General features: G+C 39.2%; 1 protein-coding gene across 4 annotated transcripts in view; it reads left to right on the forward strand.

The window, feature by feature from the left end:
- Nucleotides 1–23,735, forward strand: part of NTRK2 (neurotrophic receptor tyrosine kinase 2) — a 409,841-nt gene that overhangs the window by 74,304 nt on the left and 311,802 nt on the right. For all 4 annotated transcript variants that reach the window (XM_088838074.1, XM_088838072.1, XM_088838075.1 and 1 more), the window contains 2 exons: nucleotides 9,011–9,046; nucleotides 11,977–12,074. In XM_088838074.1, the coding sequence (XP_088694200.1) occupies nucleotides 9,011–9,046; nucleotides 11,977–12,074 (134 nt within the window). The remainder of the gene's footprint in view (nucleotides 1–9,010; nucleotides 9,047–11,976; nucleotides 12,075–23,735) is intronic.

Here is a 23,735-nt window from a genome sequence, read left to right on the forward strand (position 1 = left end):
AGAGAACGTTGGGATTCCTCTCTCTGCAGCCCCCTCTCCTGAAGCTCCCATGACATAAATGCATCCATGTTCTGGCTGCTGAAAGTAGCTCCTCCTTCATACCCAGGAATGCAGCTTTGTACTTTGGGGGCTCCCTCTGGCCCTCTAGACTCCCCCACAGACTTCCTTCTGTGCTGCCTCCATCTGGTCCAGGGGAGCGCTCACGGTCCCTTGTCCCGACAGTTCTGGGTGCACAGGTGGGACCCAGATGTCAGCTGCATCCCACCACCACACGTGGCCTGAGCCATCTCTGGCAGAGTCAGCCACTGCCCCTTGAGCCTTTCACCTGCAAAGAACACAGGCCATGTTCTCAAGTGCAGCTGTGGAAACCCCATGGTGGGGTGGTGGTGATGGTGACACTTCTCCCTGAAGAAGCTTATTTATAAGTCCTTCCTTTTTCTCTCTTCTCTGGGACCTTTTATAATCTCCTCATGAATCAAATATTTCAAAGGATGTGGATTCAGTCATTGCATTTGTAAATTCCACCTTTGGTGCTCATTTTATTGTCGGTTACTAAGGCAGGAAGAGTCTTGCTTAACATCCTGTTGTACTGGAATTTTAGGATTTTGAACAATTTGTCAGGTCTCTCTGGAGGTTTGAGAAACAGAAAATGCTGGGCTACCTACTGGATGGTGATGAAACACAGCCTTTTTCCCCAATAATAGAAAACACTTCAACTACCCATAAAATGATAAAAGACAAAGAGACACTTGGGCTTTCATTACTGTCTCCTGCTTCTCTTTGTGGTTGTCTCTCTTGGCTTCTAATTCCCAGGGATGTCCCTATCCAGCTATTAGGCAGGACCTACTCATGAAAGGAAGGAACCCTATTCAGCTGAAGATATGCGGAAATTGCAGGCAATAAAGAAGTAAGCGCGCCTTTGAATGTTCTCTTTTTGTAGAAGCCTTGAACAGAAAAACTTAAGTGGAGTAGGTAGAACCTCAAACATTTTACTTTTTACTTTCAGTGAAATAAACTCCTGTCTCTTGTGTTAATCCACCTGAGTCACTCAGATCTGGTGTTCGAGCTTGGAATTTAAATCATGGTTATCCCACTCGCCACGTTATTCAAAGGGAAACTGCCGCAGTGGGAAGGGTTTGAGACTAGGCTCTGATTCGCCTAAGAGTTGTGTCTTTCATAACCTCTGTGGCTTTGAGCAATTTTCTTACCACCTCTGAATCTAGCTTTCCTTCTCTGTAAAATGTCAGGTTCTAACACTTACTTAAAGGTGGTTGTGAAGAGGAGTATGTCTGGGAGTGGCCTCAGGGCCCCTCACCTCACACAGGGAGGAGCTCAGTGCTGTCCTCTCCTGGGGGAGGGGCAAGAACATGATAACTGTGCCCATCCTTACCTCCCGAGTGCTTATGCTCTCTGGCCTTAGGAAGAAACTTGCTGCCCAGAACTGCTTCATCTCAGCTTTGGCTTTGTCCTCGCTTATCAGAGGACCCCCGGACTCTGTCACTCGACTACATGAGCTTTCTACAGTTGGCCTTTTTAGGAGAAAACTGAGTTAGTGTTCGGTTCCTAGAGAGGGTGGGTGAATATAAGCTGCCTCAGGTGTCTAAGCTCTCTCCCCTCCCCCTTCCCATCTGCAGTGGGACCCAGAGATATGCCTCTAGAGACAAAACCCATCTCTTGCCCTTACCCCTGACATTTTTGCAGTCGTTATCCAGCCCCCTCAATATTTAGGTATACTATTTTCAGGTTTACTCTATGTTTCACTGAAAAAGTACTATCCTTTATGAACATTGGGGTCTTTTGACTTTGGTCACACTTGCCAAGGAATTGTAAATCAGGATTTCTCAACCTTTAATGAGCAAGAGATCTCCTGGGGATCCTGTTAAATGTGGATTCTGATTCCATGATCTGGAGAAGGGCCTGACAATCTGCATTTCTAATGAGCTCCCAGATGGTGCTGCAAATCCATGGACCACACTTGAGTAGTGAAGGCAGTTCATTCACTTCTTCCCTGCAAAATCTGGCAAGGGTTGGGGCGGGGGCAGTGTGAACACTGGAAGGACTATTCAGGCATTCATTGAGCTTACCTCACTGACTCTCCAAGGGTATTAATCAGGAATAATGATTAAAAACATGGAGTAGTTGGTGCACAGAGAAGCACTCTGATTGGGTTTAGCTAAAAGCAGGATGGCTCAGGGCTTCTGGGATGGCTCAGTGGTAAAGAAACTGCCTGCCTATGCAGGAGATGCAGGAGGCTCGGGTCTGAAACTGGGTTGAGAAGATTCCCTGGAGTAGGAGATGGCAACTCACTCCAGTATTCTTGCCTGGGGAATCCCCTGGACAGAGGAGCCTGGAGGGCTACAGTCCATGGGGTCAAAAAAGTCGGACATAACTTAGCGGCTAAGCAACAACAATAACATGATGACTTAAGGAGGCTTAGGAGAGGGAATAAGTAGAGATGGTGGTGCAGGCACACACATAGAAAGCAAGGGGTTATCTGCACATTCTCCAAAGATTCTTCTGCATCCTATTTAGCTTATGGGTCAAAAATAAGACTTGTCTAAGATGAAATTGATCTATTATGTGGCTGTCACTGGAATTCAGTCCCACATATAGAAAGGTTGCCTCATGAACATGAATGTGTGTGGAGACTGAGTGGAGATTAGAAGTGGAGATTAGAAGTGGAGAGGGTGCCTTTTTAAGCAGAATTCTGAGCAGAAATTCACGGCAGAGAGATTGCTTGTGAGGGCCATGTGGAAGAAACCTAGAGCTTTTGCTAGCATCTTCTGATTAGAAAGCACAAGTTCCAAGAATATTCAAGGTCAGGTATTATTGTAAACCTGAACACATTGATTGTTTAAGAGTAGATTCTCTTGTCGAAATCATGACCCGAATGATGAATGCTTTAGGCTTGGAACAAGTGCTAGATGATAAAATACCCAGATTTTAAAGCTTTCCATTCTTTAGGCGGTACATAAAGAGTGCCTCTATGGCCCACTCATTCAGGAAGAATGTCACAGCTCAAGAATGCTCATTCACACAAGCAGTGGGAGTTAGTGACTTATGCTGTCTCATTTGGGAGCAGTTTTCTCCTATGCAAAATGTGCGTCAGAAGCAAACTATAAATATTGGAAGAGCTTTTCCCACAGCTTTTCATTTGTGCCATTTTATCCAAAGATTCATGACGTCTGGATGAACTAGTGCTCTCTACAGCACTTAGAATTGCCCTCGAACTGGCAGATTTAGATTTGGTGTACTTAGGCCAAAGAATGTAGGGTGAGGAAATTTCTCCAAATGTTACACATTCAGAAAATATAAAGCCCCCCCGCCCACCCCCACTACTTGTTCTTAAGGCCATTTGTCAGGACCCATGTCTTGTCCTGGGAGTGAAAGGCAGAAAAGTTTTGCCTGCTTTTCTGCCTTAAAAACAGAGAAGGGTATGGTTCTGCTATAGACTCATAATAATCATGATAATTAAGATTTATACTTAAATAGCTCTTTTTGTCTCAAGAGGACTAATGTTAATTAATTACGCCTCCTGAAGCTCCTGAGGAGTTGCCAAGCCAATGCTATTATCCTCTTCTGTCGGATGGAAGACTCCTTTGTTGTAGAAAAAGGGAAGAGGCTCTCAGTGCTGCAGGCACAGTAGAGATTCAGCCAGAAAAGGACCCAGACGTCTGAACCACCGATGGTTTTGGTCCCTGGGTTCTGCCTGACATTCTGAGAGGGATGGGGAGAAGGCTCTGGAATTCAAAAGGTGGTTTGCCCTGAGTTAGAAAACACTGTTGACAAAGCAAAGGACAGTTTATTTGAAAAGAACAAATCTTTTTTAGTCTTTTATCATATGGAATTCTTTGAAATATTTTAAAAAATCACACTAAAGAGAGTCTGCAAAAAGAATTGAAAGGAAAGTCTTAAAAAAATTTTTTTTAAAGCGTTAGAGACGAAAAGCTTAAAGGAAAGAAATAGATGTGTCTTCTGGCCTCTGCTATTATTTTTATCTCTAGAGCAGAATGGAAAGTGAACCCTCTGGTCAGGCTACCTATCTTCCCCTATTTTTTTAATCCTGAAAATGTGTTTTTCCTTTTACTGTAGTGTTTTGCAGTTAAAAAATCATAAAGATTTACTCATGAAGGTTTATACAAAATCATAAGATTTACTCATGAGCTATAAATGAGATTAGAAGAAAGGAATAAATAGGCCCTCACATTAAGCTATTTAGCATGGACTTAAGAGAATGGTGGACGACATTGGTTGGATATTGTCGCGGGGGGAAGTGATTCTGTCATCCATGTTTAGAAGCTTAAATGTCCTCAGGGTCCATCTTTTGGAGGTGCAGACATGGCACATTGAACACAGAGCTTTGTCAGGAGTGTATGTGTGGTTGTAATACAATCTTCATGGTTCTTTTTCACTTGGGGTTTTTCAGGCTGCACTCTGGACCTGTTAACTCTCTTCCCATAATTTCTGACAACAGGCCTTAGGTCAGCAACAAGGTACTAGTGAGTGTAGTACCTGGAGGTACTCAACAGACTCTTCAGAAGATAGTACTTGAACATCAGACAAACAGACTTGGGCACTCATCTTGTTTTGGTTGGGAAAGAGTTGAAGCTTCTACACTTGAGTGAACTGCAGAGGTAGACAATGGTCTGCTGCTTGTTTGAAATGCCAGTGGGTTAAGGGAGTCCCAGGAAGTCCATATTTTATTCTGGAGATTCCCAACATGAAGCTTTAGAACTTGAGGCCACTTCTGTTGCTTCTGTCTGAGATTTCTTAGTTGATGAGAGCTACTAAGATAGTAGCTCAAGAAACCATGTCGTGCTGTTCTCAGTGGCTTCAGTCATGTCCAACTCTTTGCAACCCCATGGACTGTAACCCGCCAGGCTCCCCCGTCCATGGGATTTCCCCTGCAAGAATATTGGAGGATGTCATTTCCTCCTTCAGGGGATCTTCCTGACCCAGGCATCAAACCCACATCTCCTGAGTCTCCTGCTTTGGCAGGCAGGTTCTTTACCACTGAGCCACTGGGGAAGCCCTCAAGAAACCATAACTCTCTCTCTCTCTCAAGGACTTCCCTATAGCTCAGATGGTAAAGAATCTGCCTGCAGGAGACCCCGGTTCAAGGAACCATAATGCTTCTCAAATCTCCACGACAAGTGCATTTGTCTTTCATTCATTCTCTTTTCACTGACTTTTCCCCTCCTAGCCTGTGTTTATCTTTCTCATTCACTTTTTAATACTGATGATCTCCAACAGTGGTTCCTACCTTTAGTACATAATGATACATAGTGAATGAATTTAAACTAAATAAAAGGAACCAACGAGAAATTAGGCTCTAAAATGGCAGATATCTTCGAATTTTGACCATTGCCAAAAGTCTGAAAAGGAAATGGTGACTTTTTTCCTGTTTCTGCATTTAATATGATGTTAATAGTTACTGTGCTATTAACATGTAAACATCATTGAAGCTTAGCTTGACTCAGAAGTTGCCAGAAGCAAAATAATGTGCTTGTTAAACTGGGGTCAGCTGGAGTAATGTGACCCTAGCATTTTGTAAATTCTGGGTCTGTGTATCCTTCCGTGTAGCAGGTCTTCTAAACCTTTGTACAGGAAGAGACATTTCTTTCTTTTGATGAGCAGGTCCTCAGCAGACATAGTACAGTATGTTGGGAGGAAAAAAAAAAATTGTTCCTCCCACGTTGTCTTTCTGTGAGTTTCATAATATTGTGCTAAATTTGGCTATTCCTGACAATGAAAGTAAAGTGATAATACTTCGCATGCATCTGGGACAATGAAACAAGGAAAATATAGTGCTTTTCAGAATGTGTAGACCTGACCTCATGGTTTTGATGGTGAACTTGGTAGAAAAGTCATGCACTGATATGAATAAAAAGTCTGTAAAAGGACTTGTTTTCCAGGTTCTGAGCTAACCTATTTCCTTTAGATCCCACCCCGAATCCCATTTTTCTGTATCCATTTGTTATATTGAATTGATTCAACATTTTGAATCTTCCTAGGGCTTTGTGTGAGTAATGAGTTTGGGTATTCCCTTTCTGTGATGAGCCTGAATACACCTGTATCAGTCATATTTGGTGAAGTTCATTCCTGTGTAGTTTAGATAAATCTGGCTCTGAATCCGTAGAGCCTCTTTACTTTCTGATGGAATCAGGTGGTGACTGCGTGTGGGGTTGTTGAGGGTGTGAGAAGAAATCAGAGTGGCCGACTTGTCCGAGTTTTAGCACTTCCTATGTCCAGGGAAGGCCCCCATCCTGGACAAACTGCATGGATTTGTTCAGAACTGTCCTGGTTTTAAAACTTAAACTCCTTGGCCTCAGGCCATCTTAGATGGTTGTTTAATCTAGTACAAATGAAGGTCCACATACTTCAATCCAAATACTTAAGGAATATAAATCAAGTTAATGACTTGTTAAATAAAAAAAAAAATAAGTTCTATTCTCCTACCTTGGGCTTCCCAGGTGGCACTAGTGGTAAGGAATCCTCCTGCAACATACTAGATGTGGGTTCGATCTCTGGGTTGGGAATATCCCCTGGAGAGGACATGGCAACCCACTCCAGTATTCTTGCCTGGAGAATCCCATGGACAGAGGAACCTGGAGGGCTACAGTCCACGGGGTCGCAAAGAGTTGGACATGACTGGAGCTACTTAGTACATTCTGTTACCTTGGCAAATATATGTTTATAATGACCTGGAAGCCTAGGTTTGCAGGTCGAATTCTTAGACTCTTGGAGTTCCAAGCTGGAGCATAGTGGTTTCAGTAGAGCTGGTCCCCAGTCATGGCCCCTGCCCCGGGCTTCCGGTGATATGTTGAGAGCTATATGAAGGGGATGGGTGTGCATGCAGACACCTCAGCCCACCTGTCTTGGCTCACACTCACTCCTCACCACCCTTGGGTCTTGTGTCAGAGGGTGCTTGTACTGGTGGCGTGGCTACCTGGAGGTGACAGTTGCAGGGGAGGGGCTGACCAGTCCTCGGAAATTTGTGCAGGTCCATGGTGAGAAAATTCTGGGCCTTGGAGACCTAGAGTGAGGTCTAGAAGTGAGGAGCAGACTCTAGTGGGCAGATGCCTTGCAGATGCAGATTGTATGTTGAGAGACCAGTGGGACCAGATCAGAATGGGATCTTCTGAGGGATGGGATGGGGAGGGAGGTGGGAGGGAGTTCAGGATGGGAATACATGTACACCCATGGCTGATTCATGTCAATGTATGGCACAAACCACTACAATATTGTAAAGTAATTAGCCTCCAATTAAAATAAATGAAAAACAAAAGAGATAAAAAGTAACGATTACTGAGCAGTGCAAAGAATGACTTTCTCTCTTGGGATTATAGAACCTTTTCTTCAGCGGTGGTGGAAAATCCTAACTTTGGGGGGATGTCATTAGGTCCAAGGACGTTGCAAAGAGAAAAGACTTCAGAGGATGGGCAGGTGTCCTGTTAATGACGTTCCCAGAGCTTCCATTGAGATATTCCCTTGCTTTATTCACTGAATTCCCCTTCAACCTGCAGGGTCACTTTCAAGAGCCTTCTCAGGAATGTTGTATCAGCTACAAATAATTCTGACAATGACTATTGATATATTGTAACTCAAAGCTATTTTGAAATGATGTTGGGATTATAAAACTCAAAATATAATTGAAAATGACTGGAATGATGACTTTGCATGAATTGACATAAGGTCATCAGAAGTGACTGTACAGGTTGTGCACTGCACAGGTTGTGCACTGCACAATTTCAGGTGATTCTGTTAATATTGATGACAGTCTTAATGGTGCTCCCTAGAGTTGTACAAAACACAGACTGTACAGCAGTATGCAATATCCCTGAATCAAAATGCACAACAGTCTACTTACTTTTTCCCCTGCTAAAATAGATATCTTCTAGGTGAACTGTATTGAAATTCTGGCTTGAATATTAGGACCACTTTTATTTGGTTCTTCATTTAGATTAATCTTGATTATTTACTAAGAGCTACAAAAACGAAAATAGGCTCAAGTTTCACTGACTTTAAGTATTTTTCTGCTAAGAGTTCAGAAATGAAATGAGAATCAAGTAAATTTTATAGTTTACAAATTTTATTTTTCACACAGTGAGGAAAGACTAAAAGCATAGAAAGTGACTTTGGAAATTCATTTTGTAATCACTTAAATGTTACATCAAATTTTGATTTTAACTCCAAGCATGCCTTCATATAGATACTATAGTTTCAATAGTTTTGATTGAAGAATAAGTAGCAAAATTTTTTTGGTCACCTGTTCTTGTTAACAGTGATTTTAAAAAGGTAAAAATTATTTTTGGAAATTTTCTTCAGAATATTTTAGAATATTCTGATCATCTTGGTGAGTAAAGACATATCCAAAAAAAAATGGTATACTTTTGAATTTCTTTCTTGACATAACATTTTTTGTAACCTCAGTAGAGAAAGCACATTTATTTTTCTGTGTTATATGAGGGTAATAAAAGGGTTATTCTGTCTTGGAAATGTCCCTCAAGGCAAAGTGAAGAGAAAAATTGTACTTTAGGTGTTATCATCCAGACTGGTTAATAATGTGTTTGTGAATACAAATGGACGTGCCAAAACAAAGTTTGAAAGTAAACCCTGAGTCATCAGAGAATAATCAAAGTGGATCAGAAATGATCTGTTTCTGGAAAGAAAATACCAAAATTACAATTAAATTGATCAAGTGTTTAATAGAAACAGCAAAAAAAAGTGGTCATAGTTCATTGATAGTTGAATTTTTTCTCATTAAAGTGATTTTTAATTTGTTTGCCCTTTTCCTTTCTGGAATAGAGACAGGGGTTGTGGGCTTGGGAAGAGCAACAAGGTTAACATGAAGCAAACCTAGAATTTCAGATTTTGTTTACCTATAAAACAATCTATTCAGTTTAAAACCTTCAATATGTATTTAGCCAATTTTAGTGGGCTTAGTTAGTAATTTTTTAACTTAGAACGCATACTTAACAAGATATCTTTGTTTTGTTTTGCTTTTTAGGTGCAAATCCAAATTATCCTGATGTAATTTATGAAGGTAGCTATCATGTGGTCTGTATTTTGTATTTTTTCAAAATATTTGTCTAAAATGTAATAAATCAACTGAAAGAAGAACTTTAAGCTCAATTAAATATACACTTCAAGCATGACTTAGGCCAAAATAATACTTCAAAAATCATTCGGTATTGATGGCTGTTTTCCCTTGATATTTACAATGCCTGTAAATAGTGTTTTCTCTCTCATGCTTGTTCTTGGAAGTAGTGAATCCATTCCGCTGTAACAGACATTTTGTTTCCATAATTGGGAACTAATTACCTGTTTAAAAGCCTTGACTACCAAGAAAAGGGAGGTGTATCAGTTTCTGGCTATGACGGTAAACCCAATTCAAAATTATGTTTCTTATATAATGAAAAAGCTTGGCTCAGAGACAGGAACCTCAAAGGCAAGGCATGTTTTAAGGTTGGTGAAACTAGCAACTCAACCATACCATCAAGGATCCAGGTTTTTTTTTTTTTTTTTTCCCATCTCTGCACCCTCCTGCCCATTGTGCTGGCTTCACTGAAGGCTGGTTTCTCTTATGGTCTTAAAATGAGTTATTCACATTGATGGGAGAAAAGGAGGAACTTCTGAAATTGTTCCAGAAGAAGGAGAACTTTCCCAGAGACCTCCATCAAACCCTCCCTGTTTCTGACTCAGAACTCAGTTGGGTCATGGTTCATTTTTGCCTCCAGTATTGAGGGCTGGATTAACCCTAAATAGATCCACCCCTGGAGTTTAGATCAACTTTCCTAGAGGAATAAATTCCCTTGAATAAAATGGGTCTCTCTTAAATGGCAAAGAACCTGCCTGCAAGGCAGGAGACCCGGGTTCAATCCCTGGGTTGGGAGGATCTCCTGGAGAAGAGAATGAATATCCACTCCAGTATTCTTGCCTGGAGAATTCCATGGACGGGGAGCCTGGAGGGCTTCAGGCCATGGGGTTGTAAAGAGTCAGACACAACTGAGGAACTAACCCTTTTACTTTTGGAATGTGCAAGGAGAGAACCAAACTGTCCACTGTATTAGCTTACCAAATATCTCATCTTCCCTTTGCTATTTTAATTGAATTCCAGGGTCATGTTACTAGGTATGAGAATCCATTGTTAATAGTTTTGAAACCACCTTCATGACCAGGAGGCTTCTTTTGGGGAAATGGCAGGCTTAATTTCAAGACTTGGCTTGAAATTTCAAATTGATAAAAAGTTACATTGATCAAAATGTTGCATTTATATATTTATTCTATAAAATAGTCTATTCTTTAATTCTGATGCACACCTTGACAAATGTGTATGTTTATATTTGTAATGTAAAAATAATTTGCATTTTTAAACATAAAATGATTCTTTCTGTGTTTATGTGTGTATATTTAACTTGAGCTAATTTTATCTAGAGAATTAAATTGTCTTTACTTAATTTATGCATGTTAAGCCATATTTCCTCCTGGCTATTGTGGTTTGGGTGATTTTGTGGATGTGATATGTGTATTTTTATATTTATTTGTTCTGATATGGTTTAAAGAAAGAGTATGTCAAATTGTATCACAGAGTAAATTTTTTTTATTTTTCCATTTTAAAATTATGTTTTGAACTCCTTTCCAATAATTTTAAGTCTCTTAAAATGTCATCTTTCCATTGGACTCAGATCACACTTTGGATATTTGGCCTAAAATGTTGTTATATTAAACTGTAGATACTTTAATGATTTAATTTTGCATGAGTAGCTGGATATAATATGAAGAGGGAAAATAAGCAAATAAATGATATCTCCTAGTGTTTGAAATATTAATAAGTTCTAATATTTTCAAAATGAAAATGGTAAGAGTATAGTTTTGCAGTTAAGAATGAAACAGCCACAGATCGAAAATAAATGCTGTTTCTGTTAATTTTCATTCACATTCAAAGGAACACTCTGCTAATAAGAATATAATTTAAATTGGTTGCCTTGAGGCCAGCATGATATTTCTACCAAGGGAAGATTAGCTGGGGCTGGCTTAATGAGGCTGGTTGTTCAGGATGGAAATTGAAGGCACCATATCTATTTAGAATAAAAATACAAACCATTTATAAACAACATTGTCTGCAATAAGTTTACTAAAACTTTTTATGACTTTTATATACAATATTATTAATAAAGATGTTCCCTACAGAAAAACCATTTATTTCTATCCTGATCCATGTAGGCTAAAATTGATCCAGAGGATCAGCTACATTTGAAAACTATGAGAACATATCCTCACAATTCTAAGTGTTGTGTTGGTGAAGTTCCCTGTACATTAATTCTGCAACTGAAATATTGGCAATTCAGAACCCTTTTAAAAACTTCAAATGTGGACCCAAGTTTGCTCTCAGTGCTGAGTCCACATTCTATTTTAAGTGAATAAGTAAGATGTCCAGAAATCAGTGCTGCTGATTTCAAGTCTGATTTCTAGACTCTGTCGCCTTCTTGCCAGTTGACCTTAAGACTAGTAATTACTAGTAACATCTCTGAGCTTTCATTCTTCAGCTGTAAAACTGGTGGTTAGACTCGATTTCCAAAGACTCTTCTAGGCCTATAAATTTATGACTCTTGTATGGTCGATTTTTTGTTTTTTCATTAAATACTTTATTGAAAAAGGAATATATTGATATTATATACATATTATATAATAAAAACCTTCATGTGCAGAGAAAAATCCTAAACCTGGTTTGGAATTTGACCAACTCAGCAATGATGTAAAGATCTGAGTTGAATACAATTTTGACATCACACAATCTTACAGTGAATTTAAATCAAGGTGAGGGGGTGTTATGTTTCTCCCCAGCTACACTGTCAGTGGTTTGGAAGCTTGTGATTTGTCTTGCTTTGTTCTGGATTCTACTGTGGCTCATGTTTTATTGCAGCCTAAAGACAACTTCATGCTTCCTTCTTTTTCCCCTTTCTCCAATTTAAGATTACGGGACTGCAGCAAATGACATTGGGGACACCACAAACAAAAGTAATGGAACCCTTCCTACAGGTGTTGTTGACACAGGTCGGGAACACCTCTCGGTGAGTGAGATGCTTACTTGTTTCCTAAATTGGTTCTGAGCATTTTGATTGCTTGAATGCCTGAGGGACCTTCAATGCCAGTCTTTCAACAAAACACTTTCATTCAGATGAAAAAATGGTCTTGAAGCATAGAGGAACTAATAGAAAAATTTAAGAGAAGTTATAAAGGTGCTGTGGTCTTCCCTGGTAGCTCAGATGGTAAAGAATTTGCCTGAAATGCAGGAGACCCAGGTTCAGTCCCTGAGTTGGGAAAGTCCTCTGGAGAAGGGAATGGCAACCCACTCCAGTATTCTTACCTGGAGAATTCCATGGGGTCACAAAGAGTCGGACACAACTGAGCAACTAACACACACATAAAGGTGCTGTATAGCCTCTGACTTATTACTGATGATTCCTGTTTTAAATATCTGTCCTTTAGGGACTTCCTTGGCAGTCCAGTGGTTAAGACCCTGCACCCTACAGGGGACATTAGTTCCATCCCTGGTCTGAAAACTAAGATACCACATGTCACTTGGAAGCCAAAAACAAAACAAAAGACAGATACAAACAAATGTTGGCAAGGTTGCGGTAAAATAGAAAGCCTTAGATATTACTGCGGGCATGCGTGTGTTCCTGTTGAGTTGCTCAGTCATATCCGACTCTGCGACCCCATGGACTGCCAGGCTCCTCTGTCCATGGAATTCTCCAAGCTAGAATACTGGAGTGGGCTGCAATGCCCTCCTCCAGATCTTCCTGGCTCAGGGATGGAACCTGCAACTCTTGGGCCTGCTGCAGACAGGTTCTTTACCAATAACGCCACCTGGGAAGCCCCTAGATATTCTTAGTGAGAATAAAAAAAATGGTATGGTAACTTTCAAAAACTTTAAGTTTCTCCAAAAAAAAAAAAATTGTCCTTTAAAAGATTATGACTAGAATGTCAAGAAGCCAGGTTTCTCGTTCAGTTGTTCTTCAGTTGCTCAGTCATGTCTGACTCTCTGAACCCATGGACTGCAGCACGCCAGACTTCACTGTCCTTCACTATCTTGTGGAGACTGCTCAAACTTATGTCCATTGAGTCAATGATGCCATCCAACCATCTCATCCTCTGTCACTCCCTACTCCTCATGCCCTCAATCTTTCCCAGAATTGGGTCTTTTCCAATGAGTTCGCTCTTTACATCAGGTGGCCAAAGTATTGGAGCTTCAGCTCCAGCATCCATACTTCCAGTGAATATTCAGGGTTGATTTCCTTTAGGATTGACTGGATTGATCACCTTGCCATCCAAGGGACCTTCAAGAGTCTTCATGAGCACCACAGTTTGAAAGCATCACTTCTTCAGCACTCAGCCTTCTTTATGGTCCCACTCTCACAACCGTACATGACTACTGGAAAAACCATAGCTTTGACTATATGAACCTTTGTCAGCAAAGTGATATCTCTGCTTTTTAATATGCTGTCTAGGTTTGTCATCGGAGAAGGCAATGGCAAGCCACTCCAGTACTCTTGCCTAGAAAATCCCATGGATGGAGGAGCCTGGTAGGCTGCAGTCCGTGGGGTCGCTAAGGGTCGGACACGACTGAGCGAATTCACTGTCACTTTTCACTTTCACACATTGGAGAAGGAAATGGCAACCCGCTCCAGTGTTCTTGCCTGGAGAATCCCAGGGATGGGGAAGCCTGGTGGGCTTCCGTCTATGGGGTCACGCAGAGTCGGACACGACTGAAGTGACTTAGCAGCAGCAGCAGCAGCAGGTTTGTCATAGCTTTTCTTTCAAGGAGGAACCATGTTTTAATTTCATGGCTGCAGTCACCATCTGCAGTGATTTTGGAGCCCAAGATAATAAAATCTTTTACTGTTTCCAATTTTTTCCCCATCTGCTTGCCATGAAGTGATGGGACCGGATGCCATAATCTGTTTTCTGAATGTTACATTTTAAGCCAGCTTTTTTACTCTCCATTTTCACCTTCATCTAGAGGCTCTTTAGTTCTTCTTCACTATCTGCCTTTAAGGTGGTATCATCTGCATATCTAAGGTTGTTGATATTTCTCCCAGCAATCTTGATTCCAGCTTGTGATTCATCGAGCCCAGCATCTCATTCAGGGATATGTATAATTCTTCTTGTTTCCACACCTTCACACTTATCTCCTTAAATATCTTAATAAAAATTTCAGTGCCTACAGAACATAAGAAATCCAGTAAGTTCTGAAAGGGGCTGGCCATGGGAGGATATAAAAATATGAGTGGAATACAGATCTATCCCTTTGGTTCTTATACTTAGGTCAGAGACCTGAGATGTGAATATAGCACCTAAAATGCAAACAGAGGCTGAGCAAGGCAATGAGAGTGGTAGATGTAGAGGGGTGGCACCCTGGTCCTTCCTCTTAGGAGAGTGGAGGAGTCTGTGGGACAGGTGTCACAGCCTGTGATGGATGCATGGAATTTGGACACAGAGGAAAGAAGAGGAAGGGCCTTGTAGGTATGTGAACAAGAGCCTGCAAACTGGAAACATTCTTAATTGGAAGGCAAGGTGTGTGAAGGGTGGTGGTTAGAGGCAAGGCTGGGGAAGTTGGCCATGAAGTCTTGAACCTCACTGCCAGGTGGTTGGATTTATGGCACAGTGAAGAACATTAAAGAGGGTGTGAATTCATCTCCCCAGGACTCTGGGGCAGCAGCTCAGGTCAAAACCCAGCAGATTCCTCCATTCTTTTCCTTCCTTGTCATGAGCACCTAGTTAAATATCGTGTGAGTTCTGCCTCCCCGTAAACTTCAAACCTGTCCGTCCACAAACTATGGCCCTTGGGCCAAGTTCAGCTTATGTAGTCTGTAGGATAAGAATAGTTTTAACATTTTTAAGTGGTTTGAAAAAAAAAACAAAAGAAGGATGACATTTTGTGACATATGAGCTTTTTGTGAAATTGACATGTCAATGTCCATAAATAAAGTTTTATTCGAATAGAATCATGCCTATTTACATTTTGTTGTGGCTACTTTTGCACTCAAGGGCATATGGAGTAGTTGTAGCAAAGTCTGTATGGCCTGCAGCACTGGAAATATTTATCATTTGGTGCTTTGCAGAGAAAGTTTGCTACAATTGCTTGTACCTGGATGACTGCCACAGCTTCCCACCCTGTATCCCTCACCCTCTTGTGATCTTCCAGCCTTTCTTCATGCATCAGCCTGAGTGACTTTTTTTTTAATAGTTTTTTATTTTATAAGTTTCAGCTGTACTATATTGTAATTTCACATCTGTGTACACTAAAGAGTGATCATCCCACCAGCCTAGTTACCATCTGTCACCATACAGTTGACCCTCTTCACTCATTTTGCTCAACCTGACCCCTTTTCTCTCTGGTAACCACTAATCTGATCTCTGTATCTATGAGTTGGTTTCTATTTTGTTTGTTTGTTTGTTTTGGTTTTTTAGATTCTACAGATGAGTGAAATCATATGGTATTTGTCTTTTGTCCAACTTATTTCCGTTACCATAGTACCTTCAAGGTCCATCCATGTTGTCACAGATGGGAAGATTTCATTGTTTTTAATGGCTGAGTAATATTCCATTGAGTAATACTCAATTCCATTGAGTACTATTCCATTGAGTAATATTCCAATAAATATATGTGTATATATTTATATATATCACATATCACATCTTCTTATTCATTCATCTATTGATGGACACTTGGGTTGTCAACACATCTTGTCTATTGTAAATAATGCTGCATTGAACATGTGTGTAGTTGCTAAGTCATGTTGGACTCTTTGCGACCCCATGGACTATAGCCTGCCAGTCTCCCCTGTCCATGGAATTCTCCAGGCAAGAATATTGGAGTAGGTTGCCATTTCCTCCTCCAGGGGATCATCCTGACCCAGGGATCGAACCCACATCTCCTGAATTGACAGTCAGGTTCTTTATCAGTGAGCCACCAGTGAAGCCCCTAAATCTTGAGTTTGTTTCTATTTTGCATGTGTATTCATTTGTATTGTTTTAGAGTTGCATATAAGTGATATCATACAGTATCATACAAGTCTCTTGTCCACTCTTGGCTGCCCTAAACCCAGTGCAGTGCTGTGGCATGGGGGTGGTGGGAACAGAGTATTATCAGATAGATAATGGGATCATTCATGGGAAAGCCATGAACGTTGCTTCTCAGTGGATAGTCATGACCACTGAGCATGGAATGCAATGTATGAGCAGGATTCTTGAGGAAGGGAGGCCAGAGACAGAGGGTAGACTAGGTGTTCTTTGAGTTCCCAAAGCTGGGTTGGAAGGGAGAGAGGATTACAGCGACCAGGCTCCCCTTATTCTGAAATAGGCAACCTGACACTGAATCCCAGATACCTGTCGATTGCTGGGAGATAATAATTAGAAGACACATCCTGTCTGTCCCTAAAATTCTCCCCTAGAAATGGTCCATTGAACATATGGGTGCATATATCCTTTTGAGTTAATGTTTTCATGTTCTGGTATAAATACCCAGAAGTAGAATAATCTGTGGTCCTTCTAATCTTAACTTTTTGAGGAGTCTCCATACTGTTTTATATGGTAGCTGTACCAGTTTACATCCTCACCACCAGTGTTTGAAGATTCTCTTTTCTCAATATCCTTGCCAACATTTGTTATTTCTTGCTTTTTAATAATAGCCATTCTAACAGGTGTGAGGTGATATCTTATGTGGTTTTGATTTGTTCAGTTCAGTTCAGTCGCTCAGTCGTGTCCGACTCTCTGCAAGCCCATGAATCACAGCACGCCAGGCCTCCCTGTCCATCACCAACTCCCGGAGTTCACTCAAACTCATGTCCACAGTCGGTGATGCCATCCAGCCATCTCATAATTAGTGATGTTGAACATATTTTCATGTGCTTGTTGGCCATCTATATGTCTTTGGGAAAAAATGCTTATTCATATTTTCCATACATTTTTTAATCTGGTTGTTTGGTTTTCTATTGTTGAGTTGTATGAGTTCTTTTTATATTTTGGATATTAACCACTTATCAGATAAATGATTTGTAAATATTTTCTTTCACTCATAGGTTGAATTTTTATTTTGATGACAGTTTCCTTCACTGTAAAGGAGCTTTTTAGTTTGATGCAGTCTTATTTATTTATTTATTTTTGCTTTTGTTTCACTTGCCTTTGGATTCAGATCTACAAAAACATTTTTAAAACTAATGTCAATGAGATTATTTCCTATGTTTCCATCTAAGAATTGTATGGTTTCGGGTCTTACATTCAAATTTTTAATCCATTCTGAGTTAATTTTTGAAGGTGGCATGAGATAGTTCTAGTTTCATTCTTTTGCATATGGCTGTCCAGTTTTCCCAGCACCATTTATTGTGTTGAAGAGACTGTTTTTCTCCACTGTATGTTCTTTGCTCCTCTGTTGTAAATTAATTGTATATATATGGGTTTATTTCTGAGTTCTCACTTCTGCCTCTTGATCTGTGTGTCTCTTTTTGTGCTCATGCCAAACTGTTTTGATTACTGTAGTTGAGTGTGAAATCAGGGAGTGAGATACTCCAACTTTGTTCTTCTATCTCATGATGGTTTTGGCTATTGAGGTTCTTTAGTGGTACTATACAAATTTTGGGATTATTTATTCTAGATCTATGAAATATGCCATTGGAATTTTGATAAAGTTTACACTGAATCTATTTGCGTACTATGGACATTTTAACAAGATTAATTCTTCCAGTTCATGAGTATGGAATATCTTTCCACTTATTTGTGTTTTTTTTTTTTTTCCAATTTCTCATCATTGTCTTAGTTTTCTGTGTGCTGGTCTTTTCACTTTTGGTTGAATTTATTCCTAGGTATTTTATTCTTTTGGTATAATTGCAAATGGGATTGTTTTATTAGTTTCTTTTTCTGATAGATCATTATTAGTGTATAGAAATGCCATATATATCTGTACATTGATTTTGTATCCTGTGACTTCACTGAATTAATTTACTGGTTATAATAATTTTTTTGGACTCCTCAGGGTTTTCTTAATATGGTATCTAGTCATCTGTAAATCATGACAGTTTTACTTCTTTCTTTCTGATTTGGGTGCTTTGATTTCTTTTTCTTGCCTAATTTCTATGGCTAGGACTTCTAACATTATGTTGAATGAAAGCGGCAAGAGTGGGCATTTTTGTCTTGTTGCTGACCTCTTTGCTGAGTTGTTATCATAAGTGGATGTTAAATTTTGTCAGGTGCTTTTTTCTTTATATATTGAGATGATCATGTGTGATTGTTTATCCTTCATTTTGTTAATGTTATGTATCACGTTGATTGATTTGCAGATATTGAACCATCCTTGAATTCCTGGAATAAATTACATTTCATTGTGGTGTATGATCCTTTTAATGCATATCAGATGTATTTTGCTAATATTCATTGAGGACTTTGCATCTGTGTTCATCAAGATTTTAGCCAGTTATTTTCTTTTTGGTGTCCTTGTCTGGTTTTGGTACCAGGGAAATGTTAGCTTTGTAGAATACTTTTGGAAGGTTCCTTCTTCTTCAGTTTTTTTTTTTTCTGAAGAATTTGAGAAAGATAGTTCTTAAGTATTCTTTGAATGTTTTTATAGAATTTGCCATTAAAACTACCTGGACCTAGGCTTTTGCTTGTTGGGAGAATTTTGATTACTGTTTTAATTTCATCACTAGTAATTTGTCTATTCAGATCTTCTATTACTTAATAATTCAGTCTTGAAAAATTATGTTTCTATGAATTTATCCTTTTATTTCAGTTTGTCCAATCTTTTGGTAAATAATTGTTGTAACAGCCTCTTATAATCCTTAGTTTTCTTATGATGTCATTGCTATTTCTCCACTTTCACTTCTGATTTTATGTATCCGAGTCTCTTTTTTATTAGTCTAGCTGAAGTTTTATTGATTTTATCTTTTCAAAGAGCTAGCTTTTTGTTTTATTGATCTTTTCTATTTTTTTAGTCTTTATTTATTTATGCTTGGATCTTTATTATTTCTTTTACTAATATTTGGCTTCATTTGTTATGCTTTTTCTACTTCCTTTGGGTGGAAAGTTAGCTTCCTTATTTAGGACTTTTTTAGTTTATTGAGATTGGCCTATATTGCTATGAATGTCCCTCTTGTGACAAGTTTTGCTGTATTCCATAGACTTTGGTATGTTAAATTTCTATTTTCATTCATCTCTATGCATTTTTATTTCTTCTTTGATTTCTTCAAAGACTTATTGTTTGTTCAGTAACATGTGGTTTAATCCCCAGTTTTTGTAGTTTTTCCAATTTTTTTCTTGTGACCAAGTTTTAGTTTCATAATTGTCTTTGGAGAAGATGTTTGATATGATTTTAATCCTCTTAAGTTTATTGAGACTTGTTTACTGACCTAACATGTGAACGGTCTTGGAGAACCTTCCATGTGCCCTTGAGAAGATTGTTTATCTACTGCTTTTTGATGGAATGTTCTATGCATATCTGGAAGGTCATCTGGTCTAACATGTCAAAGTCTGATATGTCCTTATTAATTTTCTTTTTCGATAATCAATCCATTGATATAAGTGGGGTGTTAAGTCTCCTGCTATTATTGTATCTCTTTCAATTTCTCCTTTTCAGTTCAGTTGCTCAGTCGTGTTCGACTCTTTGTGATCCCATGGACTGCAGCACACCAGGCCTCCCTGTCCATCATCAACTCCCAGAGTTTATTCAAACTCAGTCCATTGAGTCGGTGATGCCATCCAACCATCTCATCCTCTGTCGTCCCCTTCCCCTCCCACCTTCAATCTTTCCCAGAATCAGGGTCTTTTCAAATGAGTCAGCTCTTCACATCAGGTGGCCAAAGTATTGGAGTTTCAGCTTCAACATCAGTCCTTCCAATGGACACCCAGGACTGATCTCCTTTAGGATGGACTGGTTGGATCTCCTTGCAGTCCAAGAGACTCTCAAGAGTCTTCTCCAACACCACAATTCAAAAGCATCAATCCTTCGGTGCTTAGCTTTCTTTATAGTCCAACTCTCACATCCATACATGACTACTGGAAAAACCATAGCGTTGACTAGATGGACCTTTGTTGGCAAAGTAATGTCTCTGCTTTTTAATATGCTGTCTAGGTTTGTGGTAACTTTTCTTCCAAGGAGTAAGTGTCTTTTATTTCTTGGCTGCAGTCACCATCTGCAGTGATTTTGGAGCCCAAATAGGTAAAGTCTGCCACTGTTACCACTGTTTCTCCATCTATGATGGCACCAGATGCCATGATCTTTGTTTTCTGAATGTTGAACATTTGCTCTGTGTATCTTGGTGCTCCTGTATTGGGTGCATATACATTTGTAAATGTTATATCTTCTTGCCGGATTGACCCCTTTATCATTATTTAATGCCCTTTGTCTTTTGTTACAGTGTTTGTTCTAAAGTTTGTTTTGTCTGTTATGAATATAGCTACTCCAGCTTTCTTTTTATTCTATTTTCATGGAATATCTTTTTCCATCTCTTCATTTTTAACCTGCTTGTTTTCTTTCTTCTGCAGTGAGTATCTTGTAGGCAACATACAGACAGATCCTGCTTTTTAATCCATTTAGTCACTCCATGTATTTTGATTGGTGAATTTAGCCCATTTACGTTTAAAGAAATTATTGATCAGTCATCACTTTGTCACTGTCAACACTTTGTTAGTTGTTTTATGGCTATTTTTGTAGTTCTTTTCTGTTCCTTTCTTATTCTCTTTCTCTCATCTTACGTTTGGTGATTTTTTTTAGTATTATGTTTAGATTCTCTTATCATTTTTTTCCTCTTTTTACTGTAAGTTTTTTCCTTGTGATTCCTGGGAGGTTCACATATAACACTGTATGTAAGTAATATCCTGTTTTAAGTTGGTAGTAACTTAAGTTTGAGTACATTCCAAAGCTTTATCTTTTTTATACCCCATCCCCATGATTATACTTGTGATGGAACAAGTGGAGGCTTTGTTCATCTAGTTTTCAGATCCTTTTCTGAGGCAATTATTTCATATTTAGTTGTAGACTTGCTGTGTCTATGGTAGGAGATGAGTTTAGGGTCTTCTCATACCACCGTCTTGAACCGTCTCCCTTGAGTGACCATTTTAAAGCACAAATAAGATCTCTCTTTTATTGTCATTCTCAGAGTGTTCTCAATGTATTGTAATGAAGCTTTTGTTTTATAAACCCAACTCCTCATGATGGTTAATAGGGCCCTACATATCCTGCCCTTGTCTGTCTCTCTGACTTCATCTGCACACTGTCCTCACTGATTACCAGTTACCTTTTTAAAATGCTCTCTTGCATGCTCCAGGCTTACTTTTGTCTCACAGTTTTCACACTTGCTTTTTTCTCTAGGAGGCATACACTTCCCAATGGTCACCACACAGCTTTAGCTAGAGTGGCTAGCAGCATCTATTACCCTATTTCATTTTCTTCTGAGAAGTTATTATTGTGATAATTATCTTGAGTATTTATTTGTTCACATATTTAATATCTTTTTCCTTTCCCTGATTCTTTAGTAAGATTCTTAATATAGGTGACCTGGTCAGTGTTTTTCCCAGTTGTATTCCTAGTCCTTGGAATAGTACCTGACACCTAGAGGTGATTAGACTGATGATGAACACTATAGAATGGGTTTAAGAAGAGAAGGATTGGATGTGGGGTGATGATTTAGGTGTTTGGTTCAATAATAAAGAGATATGATGAATATTTAAACCAAGGCTATGGCAGTGGGACCAGGAGGCTCAAAAAGAGATGCTACCTAACTGCAACTTATAACATGCACATCCAGTATTTGGACACACACACACGTTTCCACAGATGACTATATGCATTGAAACAGCAAGAAAAACTGCTGTGTTAAATCAGCTGCAGAATGTTTCCTAATTCTTTCCTTGTACAGTCATTTAAGTTTTTATTTTCATACCAAAACCCTTAATGTTTCTTGGTTTGAGAATGTTGTTTGCATATGTAAGGAATCCTAGGAGCATGCGTTAAACCTCAATTACTAAAAATTGTATGCTAACTTCAGTTTCCTCTTTTAAATCCAAATGCTAAATTTAAGCCCCTAATTGGTATATCTCAATGTTTGAACTGTCTATAGTAGGGTATTGGAGAGAAGATCAGTGAAAATAATCTTTGTTGAAAGTCTGTATATTTTGACTCCACCTGTAGCCCCTAGAAGTTTGTGTGAGAGTGCAGGTCAATATTTTGTAGAATTTAAAGAAAATTTCAAAATTATGTGTGGATCAAACATTTAATATATCATTAGCCCCTGACCACCAGAAAGATCATTAGATTAGAAGAAAAGTTTCAGAATCAGGGAGCTGATACAAAATTCAATGGTATTTTCAAAGCCTTTGGAAGACAATTGCAAGCAACAAATGCTCCTAATGAATGCTGCTGAATTTTCAGAGCAGAGCAGCTCCTTATTGTGTGCTGAAAGATAACCTTAGATAAAACCAACCAACCAATTAGCCAACAAACTTACTCCTTTTCTCCCATGTGAAGACACTCCCACCCCAACACACATACACACAGTACATGAAACTCTGTATTTATCAAATAATTTGTCTTTGAGGAAATGATTCTTCTCATTGTCATAGGAGTCTTTGTTTATTAAAGCATTCTTTACATTTAGAACTGCTTCAGTAGGTTTAAATATTTGCTAGCAGATCATTAACTGCTTTTCTGGAGTCAGTCACCTTTCCATTTTCTAAGTTAACTTAAACATTCCATAATGAAATAAAGAATGCAGGGTAGGTGTATTATCCCCACGTACAAATGAGGAAACAGAGTCTTAGAAAAGTGACGCATCGGTGAGCTGTCACAGCTGGTAAAGGTGAGGTATCCTGGGAACAAAAGGACAAAAGTTTCCTGAATGCCAATTCAGGAACTGGGGAAGACTGTACTGTGGCTCTGCAGAGAGATCCTGGGACTCAGGGCAGGGCCTCCAAATCTCTCTTCATCTCAGATTCCTTCCTACAAGATAGTGCTTGAACTTGTTTACCTGAATAATTTTGGAATTTAATAATAGGGTAGAGAAACTTATAGCTGATGATCTCTTTCCCATGAAAATGTTAGTTAGAAATAAAGATTGAAAAAGAAATACACAAAACCATCAGATTAGTTTGAGGGAAATGCTGTTAGTTAGAACAAGTTGATTCGTAACTTGCCTTTTAGGAATCACTACAATTCTATTTGTATATAGGTCACAGAGACAGAATTAAGTCTGTGCTCAAACATCTGTAGAAGTGTTGCCTGGGAGAGCCACTCACAACTGACGCAGCAGAGAAAGAGAAATATCACACCTTTGTTCCATCCTAGACAAGTGTTTGGCATGTGCTCTTTTCTGTGTTTTGCGGCTTATTTAATGCTGTCTCCCATCTAACCCCATCTGAAGGTTCTGCTGGGGAGATTTCAGTGTGTGTATGCTCAGTCATGTCCTACTCTTTGTGACCCCTTGGACTGTAGTCCGCCAGGCTTCTCTGTTCATGGAATTTTTCAGGCAAAAATACTGGAATGAGTTGCCATTTCCTTCTCCAGCAGATCTTCCTGACTCAGGCATTAAACATGTGTCTCTTCTGTTTTCTGCATTGGCAGCCTGATTCTTTACCACTAGCACCACCTAGGAAGCTATAGCCATGTGTTTTTATTATTCTGCTTTCACTCTCAGCCACACACTTTGAAAATGCAATGTAGTGAATAAATCACACATAAATCA

This window comes from Moschus berezovskii, chromosome 7, assembly GCF_049115385.1.
Source record: "Moschus berezovskii isolate FMDL1 chromosome 7, NW_MosBer_1.0, whole genome shotgun sequence".
Classification (NCBI taxonomy): domain Eukaryota; kingdom Metazoa; phylum Chordata; class Mammalia; order Artiodactyla; family Moschidae; genus Moschus; species Moschus berezovskii.